This window comes from Emydura macquarii, unplaced genomic scaffold (assembly GCF_026122565.2).
Source record: "Emydura macquarii macquarii isolate MOO-44397 ecotype Brisbane River unplaced genomic scaffold, CSIRO-AGI_Emac_v2 contig_3128, whole genome shotgun sequence".
Lineage (NCBI taxonomy): Eukaryota > Metazoa > Chordata > Testudines > Chelidae > Emydura > Emydura macquarii.
In genome coordinates this window covers 4991528-5014105 of record NW_027133265.1, presented here as the reverse complement: position 1 = coordinate 5014105, position 22578 = coordinate 4991528, and the positions used below count along the sequence as shown (strand labels likewise).

At 37.6% G+C, this 22578-nt stretch overlaps 1 protein-coding gene across 4 annotated transcripts in view; it reads right to left on the bottom strand.

Annotated features, from left to right (window-relative positions):
- The window catches only part of ATP8A1 (ATPase phospholipid transporting 8A1), a 215715-nt gene that overhangs the window by 142768 nt on the left and 50369 nt on the right, over positions 1-22578 (bottom strand). For 2 of the 4 annotated variants that reach the window (XM_067531192.1, XM_067531193.1), the window contains exons 7-11: positions 21746-21819; positions 9922-9991; positions 7847-7974; positions 1612-1723; positions 545-710 (exon numbers count right to left, since the gene is read on the bottom strand). In XM_067531192.1, the coding sequence (XP_067387293.1) occupies positions 545-710; positions 1612-1723; positions 7847-7974; positions 9922-9991; positions 21746-21819 (550 nt within the window). Of the gene's footprint in view, positions 1-544; positions 711-1611; positions 1724-7846; positions 7975-9921; positions 9992-12134; positions 12209-21745; positions 21820-22578 lie in introns of those variants that run through there. The other 2 variants (XM_067531195.1, XM_067531194.1) reach the window with 2 other exon arrangements.

Sequence of the window (22578 nt, the reverse complement as noted above, 5' to 3'; positions counted from 1 at the left end):
CCACTGAAATGTGTCATCGGGCTTCCTATAGACCAACTTCTTTCCCCTCTCCTCTAACAGCAGCCTGTTAAAGATTGTCTCAAGCAGGTAAAGAACACGAACAACTGAAGGCTGAGATACAATCAGACCCTCATACGAAAGGCTATGATGTAGCATAAAGCCACAATTTCACTTATTGGGGGACGGGCACTAGGAAAATAAATGTTAATGGTTAGGAAGAGGTCAGCATAGGGGTGAAGAGAGAGAAAAGAATTAAAGTCACTTTTTAATAGACCCTTGAAAAATGCAGAAATATCAACTTCCCTTCCTGGGGTGAATTCACTATTCACTGAACTTAGCAAGAGGCTTAGTTGGCACAGAAACACGCACTTACACCGGCTTTGATATAGTTAATATATACAGTAAATAAAGATGAATAATGTTATCAACATTTAATATGTAAATATACAAAATAAATGTTTTACTGTCATATTCTGCAATTATAGAACTTATGCAAGTATCATTTGGACAACAAAATATTTAATACAATTATTTTAGTGCTTACAGTTTAGATTGAGATACCAGTCCCTTTGGCCATGCCTTCGATTCCATATAGCTGAACCAATAGAACAGATTAAAGACATGGCAGTAAGAATGCAGAACAAAATCAAGATCTGAATATTTGTAATTCGTTCCACATTGGATAATTTAAGAGGTGGTCTTGTTGAATTCTGTGAAACACAAGAAAATTGTAAGTAAGTCTAAAATGAAGTATATGGGAAGTTCTTTAACATTTTCAAGCTATCTTGTGTATTTTTCTATACGTTTCTCAGAAGAGTTACACCTTATAATATCTGCATAAATTGCATGATATATATATCTTGAGCATTATATCTGATCTTAGAAAACAATCATAATAGCAGCTAGCAGTAAAATGTAACATTAAAAAACCCCCACATCAGTACAGAAGAACCTTGCTAAAGAACACTAAGGGTGGACCAGTCTATTTCAAAATGACTGAACTTTGCAAATTAGAAAAGGAATAAATGTAATAAAAACAATGATAATGTATCACTACACTGAATGTATTAATTTATTTTGAAAACTATAGATCAGTTGTGACATTCAAAATTATACTGAAAAAAAAACCTCATGATAATTTTGGGTTTTCACATTTCCCCCCTTCTAACTTTCAAAGGAATTCATTTTACACTGTGTTCGTAAAAGTATACTTACTTCTATGCTGTGAGAAAAGCACACAATAAGTTTAAAAAGCAGTCATAAAATCATACAAGGGTTATTAAAAAAAAATTGATATTTAAAAAGAATAAGGACATGCCTGCCACTTAAAAGCCATGTTTGCAAGGATAAAAGCTTGGTAACCTTCTATGGAACCAACAAAAGAAATATATCTTGATTTTACTCAATCTAACTCACAAAAAAGCAACTTTGCTACAAATAGACTATATTTTAACCTTGAAGCCAACACTAAAATAGACAAGTCTTCTGGTCTCTTTAACTTAAAACATTTTTAAAGAAATAAAGAGTAAAGATGGCTTTTGTGTAACAATAAGGGTATAAAAACCTAACAAAACAGAGAATGTATAAAACATCCATATTTAAATGACAAACCTGCATGAGTTTTGTATCATGTCCAGTATAGACAACTATTCCATGAACCCACTGGGTATTTCTTAATTGAGCCCCTCGTAGAAGAATCTGGTCAGGTCCTAGTGGAACAGTACTGAAAGCAATTTTATATTTTATCAGTATAAAATAACTCATCACTTTACGAGAAATAAAAGTAATATGCAGACAGTAGTCATGAAAATTTATGAGCTACATTTTTAAAAGAGACTAGTCATTTTGGGTGCCTCCCTTGAAACACCCTAAAGTGACCTGATTGCCAGAGGGCAGGTGCTCAGCACCAACTGAAAAATCAGACCTCTGTTAAGTATCTCAAGTTGAACACTGAAAAACTGGGGGATTCACAAAATCGCTAGTCATTTCTTAAAATCTTGGCTATGTCATTAAAAATAAAGGACTATTACATAGGCATTTTGAAAGTAACACTTGTGATATACAAAATAAAGGAAAATGTATAATATTAAGGAATATCTTCAGAGCAGGAGTCGTGTATTTGTAAAATGAAATTCATCCATTCTTAAGAATTTCATTTTCCCAATTAATTCTTAAATGATTCCAATCATTTCTTTGAACTATAACATTTTAGGCCATTCTACCAGTAGTATATGAAATAAAAAAATAACCTTTACACATAATCCTCTGTTTAAAATTTATAGTTACCTGATTTTTAAATTTTTTTGGTATGTTTTTACTTAAGTTTAGCAAAACAAATAGACATTATCTGTATCAATTAAAGTGAATACTTTAGTTCAGTAGCATTCTTCATAAAGCAGCATTTTGTACATTGGAAGTATACATATTTCTCTTTCTAATTTATATTTCAGATCAACTGGATTTAGATGGCTAATATTAGACATATACTGTAGCTCAGGGTCCTAGCAAAACAGAAAATTTGTTACTTGATGATTTCTTTTATGGGATTAACATCTCCATCAATATCTGCACCTTTCCTTTTGCAAATACTAGATGCAATTCAGATTTGTCAATGAGGCAAGCCCCCTAACTTCAGACCTCCACAGATGCATGGAATCAGTAAATTAGTAGAAGAGTATAAATAAACTGGTTAATGACAATGCCTTAGTCCTCAGGTTTATATATGATACATAGACCTTGTAAAAAGCTATTGTAGAGATATTCCAATAATTTATCTGAGTGGGACAGATCGAGTGTGAGGTCAACCACAGTAAGGGAATCAAAATCAGCAAGTAACAAATTTTCCATTGTGCTCACTGACCTTTCCTCTCCCCCAGTCTGAATTGTTTGAGATGCAGAGTAAAAGGAACTAAGGGAATATTAATAGGGAAGGAAAGGGAAGTGACAGAGAGAAGCATGTACCCCTTCCCTAAAATTCATGGTAATAACAGTAATTTACTTTGGAACCCACATTTGGAGCACCTTCATGCTAAAGGATGTTTCTGCTAGGAAATGAAGGTTGAGCTGTAGTGCTTCTTAAAATAGTGCTCATAAATGAGCAGAGGGCAGCTTTGTAGTGGCTAACACATTTGCTGCCCAGGAGACTGCTGTGGAGCATGTTGAGTACATTTTCTGAGCCCTTCTGGAATGTTTTTTTCCCCCTTGATTAAACACATTTCAGTGATATAGCCCTTGGTTCCGCATAGCTTTGGAGAATTTGGACACTTTCAGGCCCAAGCACTTGGTTGAAATAAAGTGAATGAGGATTTTTTTTTCTTGAATCGATTGGTCCCTTTCACAGTAAAATTTAACTGCTCTTCTCACACCAGGCATGTGCAATGCTTTGTCTTTTAAATCTTGAAAGAATGCAAAATGAAGAAAGAATGATTTCCTATGAAGTATGAAAGGAAGAGTTAACCCTGAATATGAACAATTCAGGAGTCCAATAACCCTGCCCTCATAGAAGATAGAGTTAGACTCATGTTTTCCAAGAGTAGAGATTTTGGAGACTTTTCTTGCCAACATCATTACCAGAAGGAAGAACATCTTTATGCAAAGGAAATACATTAAATTAGGTGTCATATGTTCAAAAGCATGAGGCATGAGAACTTGCAGCATTGTGGGCAAATCCGAGATAGGAAATATACACTGAACTATTGACTTGGATAGACAGGCTGCCTGAGGCAACCTCAGTGCTATAGGTGCTCTACCAGAGACTTGGATAAACCTGTGTTTAAAATAATGTTTACTACAGAAATATGAGCTGTGATGGTGGGAAGTCTAGACTGTCCTTTAAGAAATCTCGAAGAATTGGCTGTCATGCTCATTTCCTTAAGTGATCTTTCTATTCTGACACCAACAGAAGAATTTTATCCAAATAGCTGCATACAACCATAATGTGAAAGGCCTGAATGAGGCTAAGATGATATTTAGTTCTTTAGAGAAGAACCCAAGTTGACTTATGTTTTCCATAGTCATAACATCTACTTCAACAAGCACATGCTCCATTCTCAAGTGATCTAGGAAATCCTGAAGATCCAACCTTACTATCCTCATTTCTAGAAAATTGATTCTATGGAGCCTCTTTGATTCCATTCCTTTACATTGTGGCAGCCCAAATGTTTCCTGCATCCTTAGAGGATAGTGTCCATGATCATGATTTTGGGGTCCAGATAATGAAAGGATTCCTACTGCCACCAAATGAGGAATCAAATCATTTTAGATTGTATCTTCACTTTCCTTTGCATCACATGTTCAGAATTATCCCAGGTTATTAAGAGAAACATCTGAGCTCTTCCAATCAGTCTTGCCCATGGCATAATCTCTACACAAGACCTGAATGCCTAGGAGCTGCAAGTAAGGAAGAACAGATGACATTTGTTTCCAAAAATTCCTAGGCTTGATTGGAATATGAAGATAAATTTCTGCCAGATCCACCAGTGTTAGCAGATCTGCTCAAGAGACTGAAGCTGTGATGGAAGTTGGAGTTTTTATCCTGAATCCTGTCTTCTTCATTAACCAGTTAAGCCTCTTGAGGTTTAAGACCACATGGATTCTTCCTCATCTTTTTCTTACTATGAAGAATATAGTATAGAATCCTAATCACCTTCTACAAACAGATTCTACTGCTTCTAGGATGTGCAAGATCTCCATCAGGATGATTTTATGTTTCTCATTGTCTCTCAAGATTGAAGAGGGTGTATAGAGAGTATGTGGAGGAGCCTACAGCTCCAGAGGATATCTGTGCTACATTTTTTTTATACTTACCTGAATGAAATACAGTAAGAAGTGGGATATCCTGCCTCTTAGATCTATTTCTGGACAGAGGCAGGCTCGGCTGCAATCATACTGTTTGGACTGGAAGACAGGTTTGGAGTCATTCCCTGAGCGGAGCTTTTCTCAATTGTTTTAGACCCTGGGTTTACCCATGGAATAACAGAAGTCCCTTCTCTCTCTCGTACTTTTATTCTGCATATGAATGAGGGAAACTTCTACTTTTGTACTATATTGTGTTGCCCTTCTTGGACTTGGACTGGAGAGCAAACTCTTTGATTTGTATTTGTTAAATATTACTTGATCAAGCTTAACCTTGAACAGGATTCTACATTAAAATTTTGAGCCACAAAGGATTTGCTTTGAATAATTATTAATTGTTGAGGTCTTAAGTCAAAGTTGGGGCCTGACCACTAAGTTAGCAGCCAGAGATCTCACTGGCAGCCTCATGGGGTCCATGAATTCATCCATTATAATTGTAGTAGCTAAGGATACTTTCTTTCGGGTTGTATTGAATTTGTCCTGTTTCTTATTCCTACCTAATGCTCTTCAAAGGAGATATGAAGGGAGATGGTAAATTTGTCTTAGTTTTGGATAGCAGGTATTTGCTCATGATTTTAAGTTGCTCATCCTATTTCTCTGGCCAGATTTTAATGGTGGCAACCACCTTCCTCCTCATAGTTTCAAATATGTTTGGGTGAAGAACTTTGCAGGAGAGGCTAGTAGGTTTCCTCCTAAAGCTAGCTTGGAGTTTTTATGAGTCAAAGCCAAGAGCTCCCCTCTTCTTTGAGAGAAGAGTCAAAGCTCATGGAAGTTGATGAAGATCTGCTGCACTTTTTGATCTTCTTTTGCCTTTTTTTGCGGGGTCACCCAAGTCAGATCACTGGCATTTTTTTGTTTTCTGTTGTTCCCTTTTGGTCTTACCCCACTATGTAATGGCACATGCCATCATCTGATACATAAGTGGAGGGGAAATATAAGGAAGCATCTCCAGAGAGCCATGATCTTATGATTGGGAAGAATGGAAGAGGGAAAATATGCCATGTACCTTCCAAATAATTAAGACACACTTTTTAGAATGTGGAATTTGTCTCCCTTTATAGACTGGACTAAGAACAGAAATAATTTTGACTTACCCCTGATAAATTTTTCACTAGCAAAGTATTTTGCCGAATCCCAAGAACTGAAGAGGGCTGACTTGCCCTTGTGGAAGTGACTTCATTAGAGTATTGCTTGTTTAAAGAGGATTCAGAGGTTTCAATAAGTTATCAGACTTTCAGCCCCAACCTGTGGCATAACAAGGGTCCAAAAACTGGAGTAATTGTGATGGAGTTCCACTTCAGAGTCTACTGAGAGGATTTTCCTTACGTTGGAGCACCTCTTAGTTCTTGCCCTTACTCTCTTTGGCTTGTTCTACCATGGTGGGGGAACAAACAAACAGAAGGAGTCCAGTGGGAGATTCCATTTAGGGACCAGAGTCCCTGAAATTTCTGTTTTCTAATGGAGAGTAGAAAACGGGGGAAAACGTTTTGATCACTGATGAACCAAAATCAGTTTAAAAACCTAGGATTGTAATGGATAATGTGGGAACACCAAACTGTCACTCTGGTTGACCTAGTAGAGGTACAGAATCTGGCACAAAAGCAAAAGATGCTTAATCAAACCCTTAAAGTTGGTGGACAAGTCTGACCCTACTCCCAGTATTTGCAGGAAGAGGCACAATGTAAAATTCTTAGATTGGGGAAGAGGTCAGGATCCAGAAATAATTATTTACCTGTAATTCTTGTTCTCTGAAAGTACATATTACACTAGAGCCACACTTTTGGGACTATCCTTCTGCACATAAAACATGTTTCAAAAACTCCAAAATTAAATTTCTGAAATAATAAATCGCTTTACCAGCAGATGGCATGCTCCTACATGCTGCTGAGGCATAATAGTCTTTGAACATTCTTTTTTAATCAAATTAAAGAATTTTAATGAAATTTAGAACAAAAATGCGCTGTTTTCCTGATAGGAAAGAGGATGGATGTGTGGATCTATTATAATTATTACCTTCAGAGAAGAATTATAGGTAAGAGTTTTGCTCTTCTTTAACGATAAGTACAGTAGAATTATAACAGATCCACACTTCTATGACTGCAAACTCTAGGAAAGCATCTGTAAGAAATCAGTAAATAAAAATGAAATATGAACAAAAATTTGTTAAAAATTGGTTATAGGATCAAGAAAAAACAACTTCTTAAAAGAAACACATACCACTAAATGGAAACAGGAAAAACATTGTATACAGAGGAATAAAATACCTCTCAAACCTTCAACTACAGAAACAGGCAGCCTGTAAAATAAGACTTGAGGGATGGAGAACTGAGCTACTCTGAACCCAGAGGTTCGTTTTGTAACACTGAGAGACAATACATCACATCATTTTTACATTGCAACAGATGCCATACATTTTGTAAGCATCAGGTATCTTCAGAACTCCCATGAAGTTACTCAGCAAATCTGTGTATTGAAACCAACATGAGGCTGTCTGTCTTTAGATAAATGCCTTATGAGGAACTATGAAAAATCAGGCAGGCATTCAGGCAGTTTTCTTGAACATAATTTGGCTTAAGTTGTTTTTGTCAAATTAAACAAGAATTTAGATTACATACTAAGGGATTGGTCCATTCCAGACAAAAGCCAAGAGACTTTTTCCACTCAACTTGTAGAACAGACACTCCCCAAGTAAAGCATAAAGGAATGGAAGAGATTAGCAGGATGAGTGATTAAGGTAGATTTAAAAAATTACCCTTGGAATGAATGTATAATTAGCCCTGCCTTATATTTATATTAATTATTATCATCTGAAAGTTGGTTACAATATGACCTAAATTCCTGGCATCATAAATATAACCTTTTACATTAGAATCTTAATTCAAAAGGAAGTTATATTAGCTGAGGAAGGACCCAGCTATTTGTACCACAATTCAAGAGATTTAACAGCAGGTTTTAAAATATATTGAGAATTTTTACTCAGATTTTTACATACCCATGCCCATCCAGTCTGATATTTCCAACAAAATCATAGAGATGTCTATTTGGGCTTTCACATTCAATTCTGCCCAAAAGTCTCATCAAACTGTCAATGTCTTTTATATCCGATGTTAATGGCAAACCCTGTAAACAAAGTTTGTTGTAAAACTATATTATAAAAGTTCTTTTCAATAAACAAAATATCAAATAATAAGTTAACCTATATATTATATGATAGATTGTATCTGGCATTGCACACATTGTGCAACTGGGGAAGGAAACTTTCATGTCCGTTTCCATGCAGGCCCAGCATAATGACATCAGGGAGCATAGGCACAGTTCTTGGACAGCACTAACTGGTAGCACTGGCCTCTTGAAAGAGATCTGGAGGAAAGACACAATCAGAATGCCTAAGACCCATCCACACCAGACAGCAGAGGTGGCCCAACATGGAGGAGAGTGCATTCTGGATCCTTCATAAGGCTGATAGATATGCACCATGTTCTCTCCCTGAGCCTAAACAGAAATTCTGTGGTAGTCAGGCTACCACTCACGTGTAGCCCTCATTCACCATGCTTTCCCTCTCCAAAAAAAACAAGACAAGACTTGGAAATTTCTGGCTCTCTAGCTTGGAATACATAATATAAATTGTTCAAAGTCTATCACCATGTCATCAGTTTCCAGAATGAAGTAATGCATATGTACAGTATGCATTGAAGTTTTGATTGATATCTTTTATACTTGGGAAGTTTCTCTACATATATACATGGGACTATGAAGCGAAATGAAATTCAATAAAGACAAATGTAAGGTGCTACACTTAGGGAAGAAAAAACAAATGCACAAATACAGAATGGGGGATAACTGGCTTGGCAGCACCACTGCTGAGAAGGATCTGGGGATTGTGGTGGATCATAACTGCAACATGAGTCAGCAATGCAATGTTGTTGCAAAAAAAGCAAATGCAATTTTAGGTTATATTAACAGAGGCATAAAATGCAAGTCACAGGAGATGATAGTACCACTCTATTCAGCGCTAAATCAGGCCTCAGCTGGAGTACTCTGTCCAATTTTGGTCACCAAATCATAGAAAGGATGTAGAGAAACTGGAAAGGATCCAGAAGCGAGCAACAAAGATAATTAAAGGGATGGAATGCAAGCCATATGAACAAAGGCTGAAGGAACTAAGTACATTTAGTATGGAAAAGAGGAGATTAAGAGGGGATATGATAGCAATCTTCAAATACTTGAAAAGCTTCCATAAAAAGATGGAGAAAAGTTGTTTTCTCTTGCCACAAAAGGAAAGACAAGAGGCAACGGGTTCAAATTATAGCATAGCAGATTTAGATTAAATCTCAGGAAAAACTCCTAACTATAAGAACAGTAGGACAACGAAACAGACTTCTTAGTGAGGTTGTGGAAGTTCCTTCACTGAAGGTTTTCAAAAGGAGGCTGGATAGCCTTCTGTTTTGGATGGTTTAGACACAACAAATCCTGTATCTTGGCAATTTCCTCACTATATGCTCACCCGTATCATCATCACATTCAAGGTTCAACTCTGCTCCCTTCTAGTTCCCTTCTCTCTCTGCCCATACTTCTTGCATCACAAGTGCCTTTGTAGCCTACGCCTAACTTTTTGTCTTTATGATTTTTTCCACACTATCTTTTAAGTCTGGGAGTGAAATTTTTAAAATTGCCTAAGTGACTTAGAAGCCTAAGTTCCATTTTCAAAAGTGATTTAGGCACTCAATGACACAGACTCCTGAATGCCTAAGTTATTTTTGAAAATAGAACTTAGGACCTAAATACCTTTAAAATCTGCCTGTTAGGCTCCTAAGTCACTTTGAGGCTTTTGAACATTTTACCCTTTTACTCACTAACAAGCCCAGTGTGAACCTCTTCACATTCAAATCCCTCCTCAACATTCACTGCTTAGTGAATCCTGCCAGAATTAAGCCTCCTAAAACATGCTTTCATATATTTCTTAATAAACAGCAGTACATCCTTATACTGAAATTACTGTACACATAAAGCAGACAATATAATATTAAAAATAACTAACTAATATATTGAAAACATATAAAGTCTTACCTGTCGAATTTTTAGGTTTGTTTCACCATCTAAGTTTGATGTTTCAATGTAGCACATGGCTTGTGGCTCACTTATTTTAGAAAAAATAAAGCAATTATCTTTAAATAGATCACAGTAACAAATATAATAATTTATTAACATGCAAAAGCTTTCTGTAATCTCTTTACATATATTTATACATTGCATTTTCTTTTAAAATAGCCTTCAGATAAAAAAGCTCCTAGGGACAAATATTTCTGCAAAATTATTGTCATTCACATTTTCAGAAAATGTCTGCCATACATATATCAAAACAATGAAGGAAGAAATGTGTATCTATAACTGGAGCTTTCCAAAATCAGAGATTCCTATTCAAGGTTCACATGTGCTCACAAATTTACCTTTAACAGCTGATCAGAATATTCCAGATATTTAAAGTTCATTTGCAAAAGATCTATTAGTATATTTATTTATAACAGATATGCACAAATGATATACTACCATTAGCTCCCAAAGATGTCTTACATCTCTTTATATAAACCCAGTTCTCAAGGAATGAGACTACAAATTTGAGTTTATGCAAGATATTGACACGGAAGTCATGTATTTATTCAGACTCATGCTGATAAGTGGTTTACACTATGCCACCCCATCATGTATTGTCATTATATCATATTTCCTATGTCAACATATTTAGGCTCTTAAATATTAACTAATAAATACTAAACATTTATATACCACTTTTCATTCTTAATAAGATATTTTTATATAAATTGAGTATGCATTATTAATTCAATTTTACAGATGGGGAAATTGAAGCACAGAAACATCAAGTGACTTGCCTAAGGTCACACGGCGAGTAAGTAGCAGAGCCAGGAATGACGGTTCAAGATTTCTGAAATGTTTTACTCAGCTGTCAGTTCCTGGACATGAGCACAAGGAATCAATAATTTAGATCTGTGGGGGAAACTTAGCTTTGTTTTCAGAAGGGCCCAGGAAGTAATTAAAAATACTGAAAATAAATAAAGTAGGCATTTAATCTCTACAGTGATTTAAAATTTTGTAGGTTTTCATAGAAAATGCTTTTACTCTCCTTTTTTTAAGAATTAAATTATTATCAATATTATTATTAAATAAATAAATATAGGAAGTTTAAAGCATGTTTTCAGTCAATGATGAATGATAGCCAATGTGTCATTAACTTTATTTTGCAGCAAATATTCTGAATTTTTAAAACTATATTGATTAATTCTTCATATTTTGATCACATGCTAGCATTAAAAATCTAACATTTGAGTATTACAAACTTCTTATTTTAAGACTCAAGAAACATCTCAATTACTCATTGATTTTGTTTTTCTTGGGCAACTTTTCTAAGAATGTAAATGACAGACTTCTATTTAGACTGTTTTTGTACAGCTGATTCAATAAATGAATGTGTCCAATTCTAGCATTTTTCATTAGTTTAACACAAAAAAATCCCAATACTTTTATGAAGCACTTTGAAAAGGCTAAGGCAGCAAAGACATTACAAATAAGAGGCATGCTAAATTGCAACCATTTTAGCAGAATGCAATCATTTTTAAGGTATACAGATTAGAGTTAGATCAAGGCAGGCTGTTTGATAGTGAAAAATAAAACAAGGTGCAGTCATAGTACAAACACTAGTATAAAGCTGAAGTATATCAAAGTAACATGCAATTTGTCACTACACACAAGAATGGAGCTATTTTTCCATAACATGCAGTACAGAATGTGCAACATCCAATTTTGTGCAGAGGGTCCTATAAAAATGTATCAAATGTTAATAATTTGTTATAACATTATATAATTTATTGAAAACAAGGAGTTGTCTATGGTACAAATATATCCCTCTCAACTTGCTTAATGTACAATGTGCAAAGTTATACTACTGTTTCACAGTGGCAGTTTGTTTTATGAAAATCTGCTTAATAATTTCAGTGAATATACTAAAAATATATACTAGGGAGGACTGAAACAAATGTTCAGTATTTGGGAATGCTATCATACATTTATACATTATAATAACCTATACAAATATCTTTAACAACTAAATCTTTTCTACTTCTACAAAATTCACCTTTATAATGTGTTTGTTTTTAAGACAGAGGGTATATCAACATAGCTATGAGGACAGAAATTGAACTGCATTTTTCAAATTTGGTACATGAGGACCCACATACACATTTCCTGTGCAACTGGTTTATTCTAACCTTGATGACAGACTGATGAGATCAGCTGGGAGATGTTCCCCATTGGTCACTTTCACTATTTCCCCTACTGCCACCTACATATCCCAGTTTAAAAATGATTAGAACAGAAAAATGAGTAACAGGAAAAAAATCAAATGGACAAAGAGACAAAAAGAGACAAAGTCTGAAATTATTATACAAAACAATACATGTTATTAGAAATGACAAATTTTTTCAAAATCCATTTTAATCAGGTCAGAGAGCAGAAGACAACAATATATAACTTTTTTTCAAAATCCATTTTAATCAGGTCAGAAAGCAGAAGACAACAATATATAAATTTCTGCTCAGCCAGCTTGCTTTTCTTTAAATACAAATTCTAAATTTCATAAAACTTTGATAATGAAGTTAAAATAAAACGAGAGCATCCTATGTTTTCAAATCACTGCTTATATAAAAGCCCCAAAACAGAGATACAGTAGCATTAGAAGTAGTATTCAACTTTTGTGAAAAGCAAGGACAAGAATCTTTACATGTAGATTAAAAAATAATCCAGTTTAATTAGCATCTACTCACAATTTAAATAATAAACTTTATTCTAAGTATTATTAATACCCAAGTAGTAGAATATCCAAATACACGTAGACAGTAAGGTCCCTAGGGCAGGAACTGTCTCTATACAGTATGTTTGTATAGTGCCCAGCACTACAGAACCTTGGCCTCTAGGGGCTACTATAATAATAAATATCACCACATTGCTTGAAAAAGAATAAAATATTGTCAAATGATCATGTATCTTAATAGAAAGACTGGATATAATGCTCAGATTAATACACTAGTAAAATCGTTGTTGTTCTGTAAAAACAGATGCACTTGAAGGCAGAATATCTGTCCTGCTGTACTACCTGGCTGGCAAGCATTAGACACTCATTTTTTCTCTTATGACAGTGCGCAACCATCACTGTCCCTGCTGTCTCTGAAGGGAACTCTACTATTCTGAAGAAATTCAATACACAAGTAAACTATTCTGATTGCAGGTATTGTTTCATGGTAGCAAAATACAGGATGGAGGGAATCTTCAGGTCTCTGAGCCCTTTGCAGCCTTGGGGAAAAGGAAGTCACTCTTGAGACTAAAAAAATTCTTCAGCTCTCCAACGTAGTAAGTCCTGTATAAACAGACTTTGTTTATCCAAACATAGGAAAGCCACAAAAATAAGAATAATTTATTTATTAATTTTGTTTCTTCATCTGGGGATGCACATTTTCACTGTTTGAGTGGCCATTCTCCTTCATAGAATCTCACAAGCAGAATAGTCCATAAGAACAGAAGACTATTTTAGTCTTATTTTACACTCTTTATTTGATTAAATCCTCATCTCTCTACAGCTTCAGCTGAGTGCTTTCATGGCTACAGTAATGATTCAAAAATGAATATCTGCTGACAGAACAAATAACTTTATAACAATTGATGAAAAAACTCTAACTAACCTGAACCATCAAGAGATAGGTAACACTAATAATCAAATTATTTTTATCTGTCCTCCAAGCAAGACATTTCAAAATGATGTCCCCTCATAAAGACATTAAAACAAAAAATTGTACTGAACTTCTCCTGAATGGCCCTAAAATCAGAAACCTAAACCATCAAAATGTTGGGGGATAAGCTTATCTTGGAGAGACTCATGAATTTTAGTAATGAGTTCCCTCATAGCATCCACATCCCTGGCCTCAGAATAGGGAGGGGGAAAAAAAACCTTCCCCTTGATCTCATACAAGATGCTGGAAGCATTAACATGAACAACCAAGCCATGCAAATCCAAATATTCCCTAGCAGTCTGTGGATCTGGGACAGAAAGCATGGCAAAGAAACAAGGTTCAGAATTCTTAAGAATGTACCCATAAAGTTGCTCCTAGACATGGATATCAGCTACAGTACACTGGCTCAAGATGATTTTCTACTGAAGCAAATAAATCTAATACTTGGATGGGTTCATCTTTGGACAATAAAATCAAAGACATTTGGATTTAGAAACCAGTCTCCTGGAAAAATCATTTAGTCAATTATAGTGTCTGCCAAGATTTTTTTTCCCCTTTCTCATATTCTGTTACTTGTGCAGGTGTTTCCCATTAACTTAGAAACAGATATATTTGGACCACAGATGCCCATCTAAAATCCACCTTGCCGGTTGATCAACAATACCATACTCAAGATGACAAGCCTTACCATCAAATAATGGAATTCTGAAATCTCAACAGCACTGCAAGACAGTCCTCATCTCAAGGATGTAAATGGGAAGAGGAGCTGCTTCTTTTGCCCAATTTCAGTTTGCCAAATCTGTACAATGAGCTTCTACCCCAGCAAGCTGGAGCCTTTAGGATGTAAGTTTGCCGGTCTGAGTTTGCTAGTTCAGCCTAAAAAAGATACAAGTCCTTTCACTATATCAGTGATAAAACTTCCCAGAGTATCAAGAACTCCGATTCAAATTCTCCAGAAACTGCTATTCCTTGCTAGAGAGCCGACCACGTTTTAGCAACTTAAAATAGAGCCTGGCCTACAGTACCATGTTAACATAGACTATCACAATCTCCTTGAGAGTAATCTGGCACAGAAGTTCTAAATCTGATCCATGATCTCTGATCTATGCCACTCATTCTGGAGAAGGGAAGACTTTCTTGGTATTGAAATGCATCCCCAAATAAACGAATTGAAGAAGGAAGCACAGAAGAAGCTCTTTTCCTAATACATATAACCCATTTCCAGTGCATTCCAGACCATAAAATCGAAGAGCTATAAGCAGCTACCCGATAGCCCTCACATTCTTTTACATAGCATGGGTGGAGGGGAAAGATAGAGATTGGGGCCCCTCATAGCTCATCAGGTCGCATGGGGAAAGCTCTGATGGCTCTGCCATCTCCTCCTCTTCTTTTCAGACTTGGCACACAGATCCTATTATGACCAGGACTATCAAGACATCTTTTTGTCTCCCGCTCTCTTAATGTCTGCCAATAATCCCAAACAAAAGAAGAGAGCAGAGCACTCCTCTCCTGCTACACTCCTCTACTAATGCAGAAAGGAAACACTGTGTATCAAAGGGGCATTTATCAAACAGAGGGCACTAAGAGATTTCGCTTTCTCAGATGCTGTTCTACTATCAAGGTATTGAAGGAGAAGGAGCACCTCTGGGTTACAAATCTTGGCCTCTGAAGTACAGAAATGATAAGAAGCTTAGGAAATAAGTAGCATTAGAAAATAATATTCCAATTAAATTATTATGAAAAACAACACAGCAAGATCCCATAAGAGTTTATAGAATTACTATCAGCTATTTGAGGCTAGATACCTATCAATTAAAACTTCACAGCACTTCACAAAAGATATCTCATCTGTAGTACTGGACATCTGGATGACAATAATTCCATGGTTTATCAGGACTGCTGAAATACTATAGGTTGCCTTGCTAATTAAGAAGTCAGCCTTAAAAAAATTCTTCAAATGAAAATTCCTCTAACTGTATCTATTGAATAAAATGTTACTTTTTGACTAATGACTTAAAAAAATAACAGTATTCTGATCTCTGCACAACATATAAAAGACAGGAGTTACTTTCTTGTCACTTAATTTTAATATATCATTAATTGGAATAAATTCATTAGTTTTTTTTCCATCACTTTTTTAACAATTAAAATGAGAGCATTATACCATATACATAAAAAGAAAATAAATAAGGTAATTGTAAAAGGTAAGTCACTATTATGTGGCTCTTTGGGGAAAATCTTTCTCCTCCCACTAGTTCTGTGATAGGTCATTTCTTGTATTAAAGTGGATAGATCCAGACTGTAATTAAGGAATACACTTTCTTTCTCTTTAATTTTAGATTATCATTAGGAAATGTTGTTCTTAACTGATGATATAACCTAACAGAAATGACAAACTTATAACAACTCACCACTTTCCCACCCAATCACCTTTTACAGATATACAAAAGACCCCAATCTGGCAAACAATTATGCACATGCTTAACTTTATGCTCATGAATGGTTTATTAACTTAAGCACATGCATAAAGTTTAACCCCAAACATATGTGCACATACACACACTTTTAAATAATAAATGCTTCCATTTTAACCACTTTCAAGGGCCTCAATGGTCAATCTCCACCCCTATCTATCATCTCTCATTCACGATCAAATTGTCAATTTAGATTTAGTGTTTCCAGTGCCTACTGGCACATGAAGCAACCTATCTTTCCCACTGTCTGTCCAGAGAAAGATGTTTGACTCCATTGTAAGTTGTCTCCATGATGGCAATATCCTTCTGGATCACCCTACAATAGGTTGGTCTTTGTCCTCCATGTCTTCTCTTCCTTCTGTGCGGAATCCAATCTAAGACAGACCTTATGCTTCTGCTTCAGAGTAGTCTGATGAAATGGCCCATCTACCGTAGCCATCTCTGTCTGATTTCTGAGTCCATAGTCTGCCGACCCATGCAGCACAACCCAACACTTCCACATTGGTTACACAATCTCTCCAATGAATTCCCAAGATTCTTCTCAAACAAAGCTGGTGAAATGCATTCAACTTCCTGTTGTGAACTTCCATCATTTGCCACACATTTCTAAGGCATACAGTAGTGCAAAGCTCCCTCATTATCTATTCAGAGAAGGCCGGGCAGGCGACAATGAAGAACGGGGAAGAAAATTGGCAGCATGTGACCTCCCGAAGAAAGAGAACCCATGTGCCCAACATGCAGATAGAAGTAAGGAATCATTTTCATCCTCTCTGCACAAGTACGACGGCGGAGAATGATTTGGAGGACCCTTCGGAGGGAATGGATCAGGAGACCCGTTTGATCAGAAGGCAAGAGATGCATTCTCCTAGGGATGGGGGTTCCACGACCACCATTCCAAAGAGGAAGAGAAGGGTGATGGTGGTCGGGGACTCCCTCCTAAGGGGGACGGAGTCATCCATCTGCCGTCCGGACCGGGAAACTAGAGAAGTATGCTGCTTGCCTGGAGCTAGGATTAGGGATGTGACGGAGAGACTGCCAAAACTTAACAAGGCCTCAGACCGCTACCCCTTCCTGCTCCTCCATGTGGGCACCAATGACACTGCCAAGAATGATCTTGAGCAGATCACTGCGGACTATGTGGCTCTGGGAAAAGAGATTAAGGAGTTTGAAGCGCAAGTGGTGTTCTCGTCCATCCTCCCTGTTCAGGGAAAAGGCCCAGGTAGGGACAGTCGCATTGGGGAAGTAAATGCGTGGTTACGCAGGTGGTGTCGAAGGGAGGGCTTTGGATTCTTCGATCATGGAATGCTGTTCCAGGAAGAAGGATTACTAGGAAGGGACGGGATTCATCTAACGAAGACAGGGAAGAGTATCTTCGCAGACAGGCTGGCTAACCTAGTGAGGAGGGCTTTAAACTAGTTTTGACGGGGGACAGGGACCTAAGCCCGAAGGTTAGTGGGGAAGAGGGACACCACAAGGAAGCAGAAGTAGGAGGGTGCAGCAGGGGAGGCCTCCCGATTCATACTGTGAAAGTAGGCCACTCGGCTACTTATCTCAAGTGCCTGTACACAAATGCAAGAAGCCTGGGAAACAAGCAGGAAGAACTGGAAGTCCTGGCACAGTCAAGAAACTACGACATGATTGGAATAACTGAGACTTGGTGGAATAACTCTCACGATTGGAGCGCTGTCATGGATGGGTATAAACTGTTCAGGAAGGACAGGCAGGGGCGAAAGGGGGAGGAGTTGCACTGTATGTAAGAGAGCACTATGACTGCTCTGAGCTCCAGTATGAAACTGGAGATAAGTCAGTTGAGTGTCTCTGGGTTAAGCTTAGAAGCAAGAACAATAAGGGTGATGTCCTGGTGGGTGTCTGTTACAGACCACCAGACCAAGAGGATGAGGTAGATGAGGTTTTCTTTACTCAGCTAGGGAAAGTTTCCAGTTTACAGGGCCTGATTCTCATGGGAGACTTCAATCACACTGACATCTGCTGGAAGAGCAATACAGCAGAGCACAAACAATCCAGGAAGTTTTTGGAGAGTGTTGCAGACAATTTCCTGGTGCAAGTGCTGGAGCAACCAACTAGGGGCCGTGCTTTTCTTGACCTGCTGCTCACAAACAGGGAAGATTTGGTAGGGGAAGTACAAGTGGGTGGCAACCTGGGCAGCAGTGACCATGAGATGGTTGAGTTCAGGATCCTGACGAAAGGAAGAAAGGAGAGCAGCAGGATACGGACCATGGACTTCAGAAAAGCGGACTTTGACTCCCTCAGGGAACTGATGGGCAGGATCCCCTGGGAGGCTAATATGAGGGGGAAAGGAACCCAAGAGAGCTGGCTGTATTTTAAAGAGACCTTATTGAGGGCACAAGAGCAAACCATCCCGATGTGCAGAAAGAATAGCAAATATGGTAGGTGTCCAGCTTGGCTTAACAAAGATGTCCTTGGCGAACTTAAACGCAAAAAAGAAGCTTACAAGAAGTGGAAGCTTGGTCAGATGACTAGGGAGGATTATATAAACACTGCTCGAACGTGCAGGAATGAAATCAGGAAGGCCAAAGCGCAATTGGAGTTGCAGCTAGCAAGGGACGTGAAGGGGAACAAGAAGGGTTTCTAAGGCATGTTGCCAACAAGAGGAAGATTAGAGAAAGTGTGGGCCCCTTAGAGAATGAGGGAGGCGACCTAGTGACGGAGGATGTGGAGAAAGCTGAGGTACTCAATGCCTTTTTTGCCTCTGTCTTCACAGACAAGATCAGCTCTCAGACTGCTGCACTGGGTGGCACAGAATGGGAAGGAGGCGAACATCCTGCAGTGCGGAAGGAACGGGTCCAAGACTATTTAGAAGGATTGGACATTCACAAGTCCATGGGGCCGGATGCAATGCACCCAAGGGTGCTGAGGGAGTTGGCTGAGGTGATTTCAGAGCCATTGGCTATTATCTTTGAAAGCTCGTGGGAACAGGGGGAGGTCCCTGAGGACTGGAAAAAAGCAAATATAGTGCCCATCTTCAAAAAAGGGAGGAAAGAGGATCCAGGGAACTACAGACCGGTCAGCCTCACCACAATCCCTGGAAAAATCATGGAGCAGGTCCTTAAGGAATCCATTTTAAGGCACTTGGAGGAGAGGAAGGTGATCAGGAACAGTCAACACGGATTCACTAAGGGAAAGTCATGCCTGCTTGATTGCTTTCTATGATGAGGTGACTGGCTCTGTGGATGTAGGGAAGGCGGTGGATGTGATATACCTTGACTTTAGCAAAGCTTTTGATACTGTCTCTCACAGTATTCTTATCAGCAAGTTAAAGAAGTATGGGTTGGATGAATGGACTATAAAATGGATAGAGAACTGGCTAGAGCATAGGGCTCAACGAGTAGTGATCAATGGCTCCATGTCTAGCTGGCAACCGGTCACAAGCGGAGTTCCCCAGGGGTCGGTCCTGGGGCCGGTTTTGTTCAACATCTTTATTAATGATCTGGAGGATGGGGTAGATTGCACCCTCAGCAAGTTTGCGGACGACACTAAGCTGCGGGGAGTGGTAGATACCCTTCAAGGTAGGGATAGGATACAGAGTGACCTAAACAAACTGGAGGATTGGGCCAAAAGAAATCTAATGAGGTTCAACAAGGACAAGTGCAGAGTCCTCCACTTAGGAAGGAAGAATCCCATGCACAGCTATAGACTGGGGACCGACGAGCTGGGCAGCAGCTCTGCAGAAAAGGACCTGGGGGTAACAGTGGATAAAAAGCTGGATATGAATCAGCAGTGTGCCCTGGTTGTCAAGAAGGCTAATGGCATATTGGGCTGCATTAGGAAGGGCATTGCCAGCAGGTCACGGGAAGTGATTATTCCCCTCTATTCGGCATTGGTGAGGCCGCATTTAGAATATTGTGTCCAGTTTTGGGCCCCCCACTACAAAAAGGATGTGGACAAGTTAGAGATAGTGCAGCGGAGGGCAACCAAAATGATTAGGGGGCTGGAGCACAGGACTTATGAGGAGAGGCTGAGGGAACTGGGCTTGTTTAGTCTGCAAAAGAGAAGAGTGAGGGGGGATTTGATAGCGGTTTTTAACTACCTGAAAAGGGGGTTCCAGGGAGGATGGGGCTAGGCTGTTCTCGGTGGTGGCAGATGACAGAACAAGGAGCAACGGTCTCAAGTTGCAGGGAGGGAGGTCTAGGTTGGACATTAGGAAAAAGTTTTTTACTAGGAGGGTGGTGAAGCACTGGAATGGGTTACCTAGGGAGCTGGTGGAATCTCCAACCTTAGAGGTTTTTAAGCTGAGGCTTGACAAAGCCCTGGTTGGGATGATATAGTTGAGGTTAGTCCTGCTTTGAGCAGGGAGTTGGACTAGATGACCTCCTGAGGTCCCTTCCAACTCTAATATTCTATGATTCTATGATCTACCTTCAAATCCCTCCTCAAAATTCTCCTTTGCCATGATGCCAAAAAAACAACAACAACTTGACAATGGTTAGGCTGCTAGTGTGCAGAGACCACTGCCTATCATGCTGACCAATTATGTTTACTTGCACTGCCCCATCTTTCTGCATTCATTTGCTATCTCCTTGTTTACAGATTGTAAGTTTATTTGGGCAGAGGCAGACTTTTTGTTCTGTGTTTGTACAGCACCTAGCACACTGTATCCAAGTCCATTACTAGGGTTCCTAAGCACTATGGTAACACAAATAATTTATTGATTAATTAATCAACCAATCAGGAAGATGCATACATCTGCAAATCAAAATACATAAGATGTTCTGCACAATTTAAATAGCGCATGACCTGATCAAATGGATTCTGAAAAAAGTACATCTTCCAGATAGTAAAATCTGGATTTCATAAATAAAACTTTCCAAGGAAATGATGATAAACAACCTCTAAAAATATTCATTAAAAACAAAAATAATTGTTTATGCTATTTATGATTTTATGCAGTGTTGATGTTATTATTAATATAAAATATAGTTTTTGTTTAATGTTTGAAGACAGTTACAGCTTTATATAATTTCAAGTCTTGGTTTGAATATACAGATATACTATTCAACTTCTACATATTAAAGAGTAAAAGTAAATTCTCAGTTCATAGAAACATCAAATCATATGTAAAATGTCATAATTGGTAATTTGGTGGTTAGTTTATTATGTTCAGATTTTTTTTTTGTTATAATTTAAATATCAAAATCAGCAACTACTCAAAAAAATCACGTGTTATTTTGGGACAAAATATCAAGTCTTTAAAAATGACTGAATTTGTTATGAATATAATAAAAAGTTAATCTGGCTAAATGCTGTAGTAGACATCTAGTCAAACAGTCAGATCCATGCATTATGTCAAATAGAACAAAGTTTAAATACACAAAAGATCCTGGTAATATAAAAATGTTCAATGTAATTCTAACATTGTAACTGACTGGTACAATTCCTTTCATTTATTATATGTACCAAGCATGAAAAAGTGTGTAAGATTTTAAATACCCAAATACAGATTATTTTTTAATACTAAATGTAAAAGTTTGGTAGAGGTAAAGAGTATTTCAGTTTATTCCTTATTTCCTTGGAGTAATCACATAATTAATGCAGGGTAGAGAAACCAGCCTCTACACTGTAAGCATCAGTGGGCATCTCTACCTTGATGAGAGAAGTACAGTGTCAGCAGGTATATACTCTTTGCCTTTTATTATAACTATATCTCCAACATCTACCTGTAAGAAAACTGGGAATTGGTTAACAGTCTTAAACAAATACACTATCTTTAACTTTTAAGCATAGGTAAATACTCAATTTGCCAAAAAGACAGTTAAAAACTTAGGCAATGCTTTCAAAAGGATCTAGGGGTAGTAGGTGCCCAAATCCCATTGAAATGCATCAGAAATGAGGCCTGGTCTCTGTATTCCTGGCACTGGATATATTCCACTTTAATCTCCCTTGTAATTGGGAACTCTCATTATTGTTTTATAGTCAAATTTATATTTAGCATAGTTACAGAAAAGGAAATTAGTTTCCCTAAACTCAGAGTTCTGTTGCATCACAGCAGATGTCTGTTCCTGGTTCCTGCTACTTTGCATGTAACCTATGTAAACAGATGTGAACCTCATGAAGTTAAACCTTTCCTGTTTGCAATTAGATGATTCTACAAGAGGGAAATAAGATCTGACTGGACCAAATTTATTCAAATCTCAGGTTACACAAATCTATGAAAGCTAGTTTTTGCACAACCATTTGCAAACACCTTTTGAACAGAATTTTTTAGTGTTCCCCAGCTTTACCAGTGCCACTGCTCTAACTACACACCACAACAATGCCTCAAATTTTTAGTATTTTAAACATAATGTAAGCTTTGCAAATATATTAAGTAACTTTAAAAACATTTTTAAATCTTTGCTCAATATATAAAAACTGAGCTACTTTCTTTTCTATTAATTTTAATAATGCTAACTGTACTTTTACAGGGGTGTCAAATG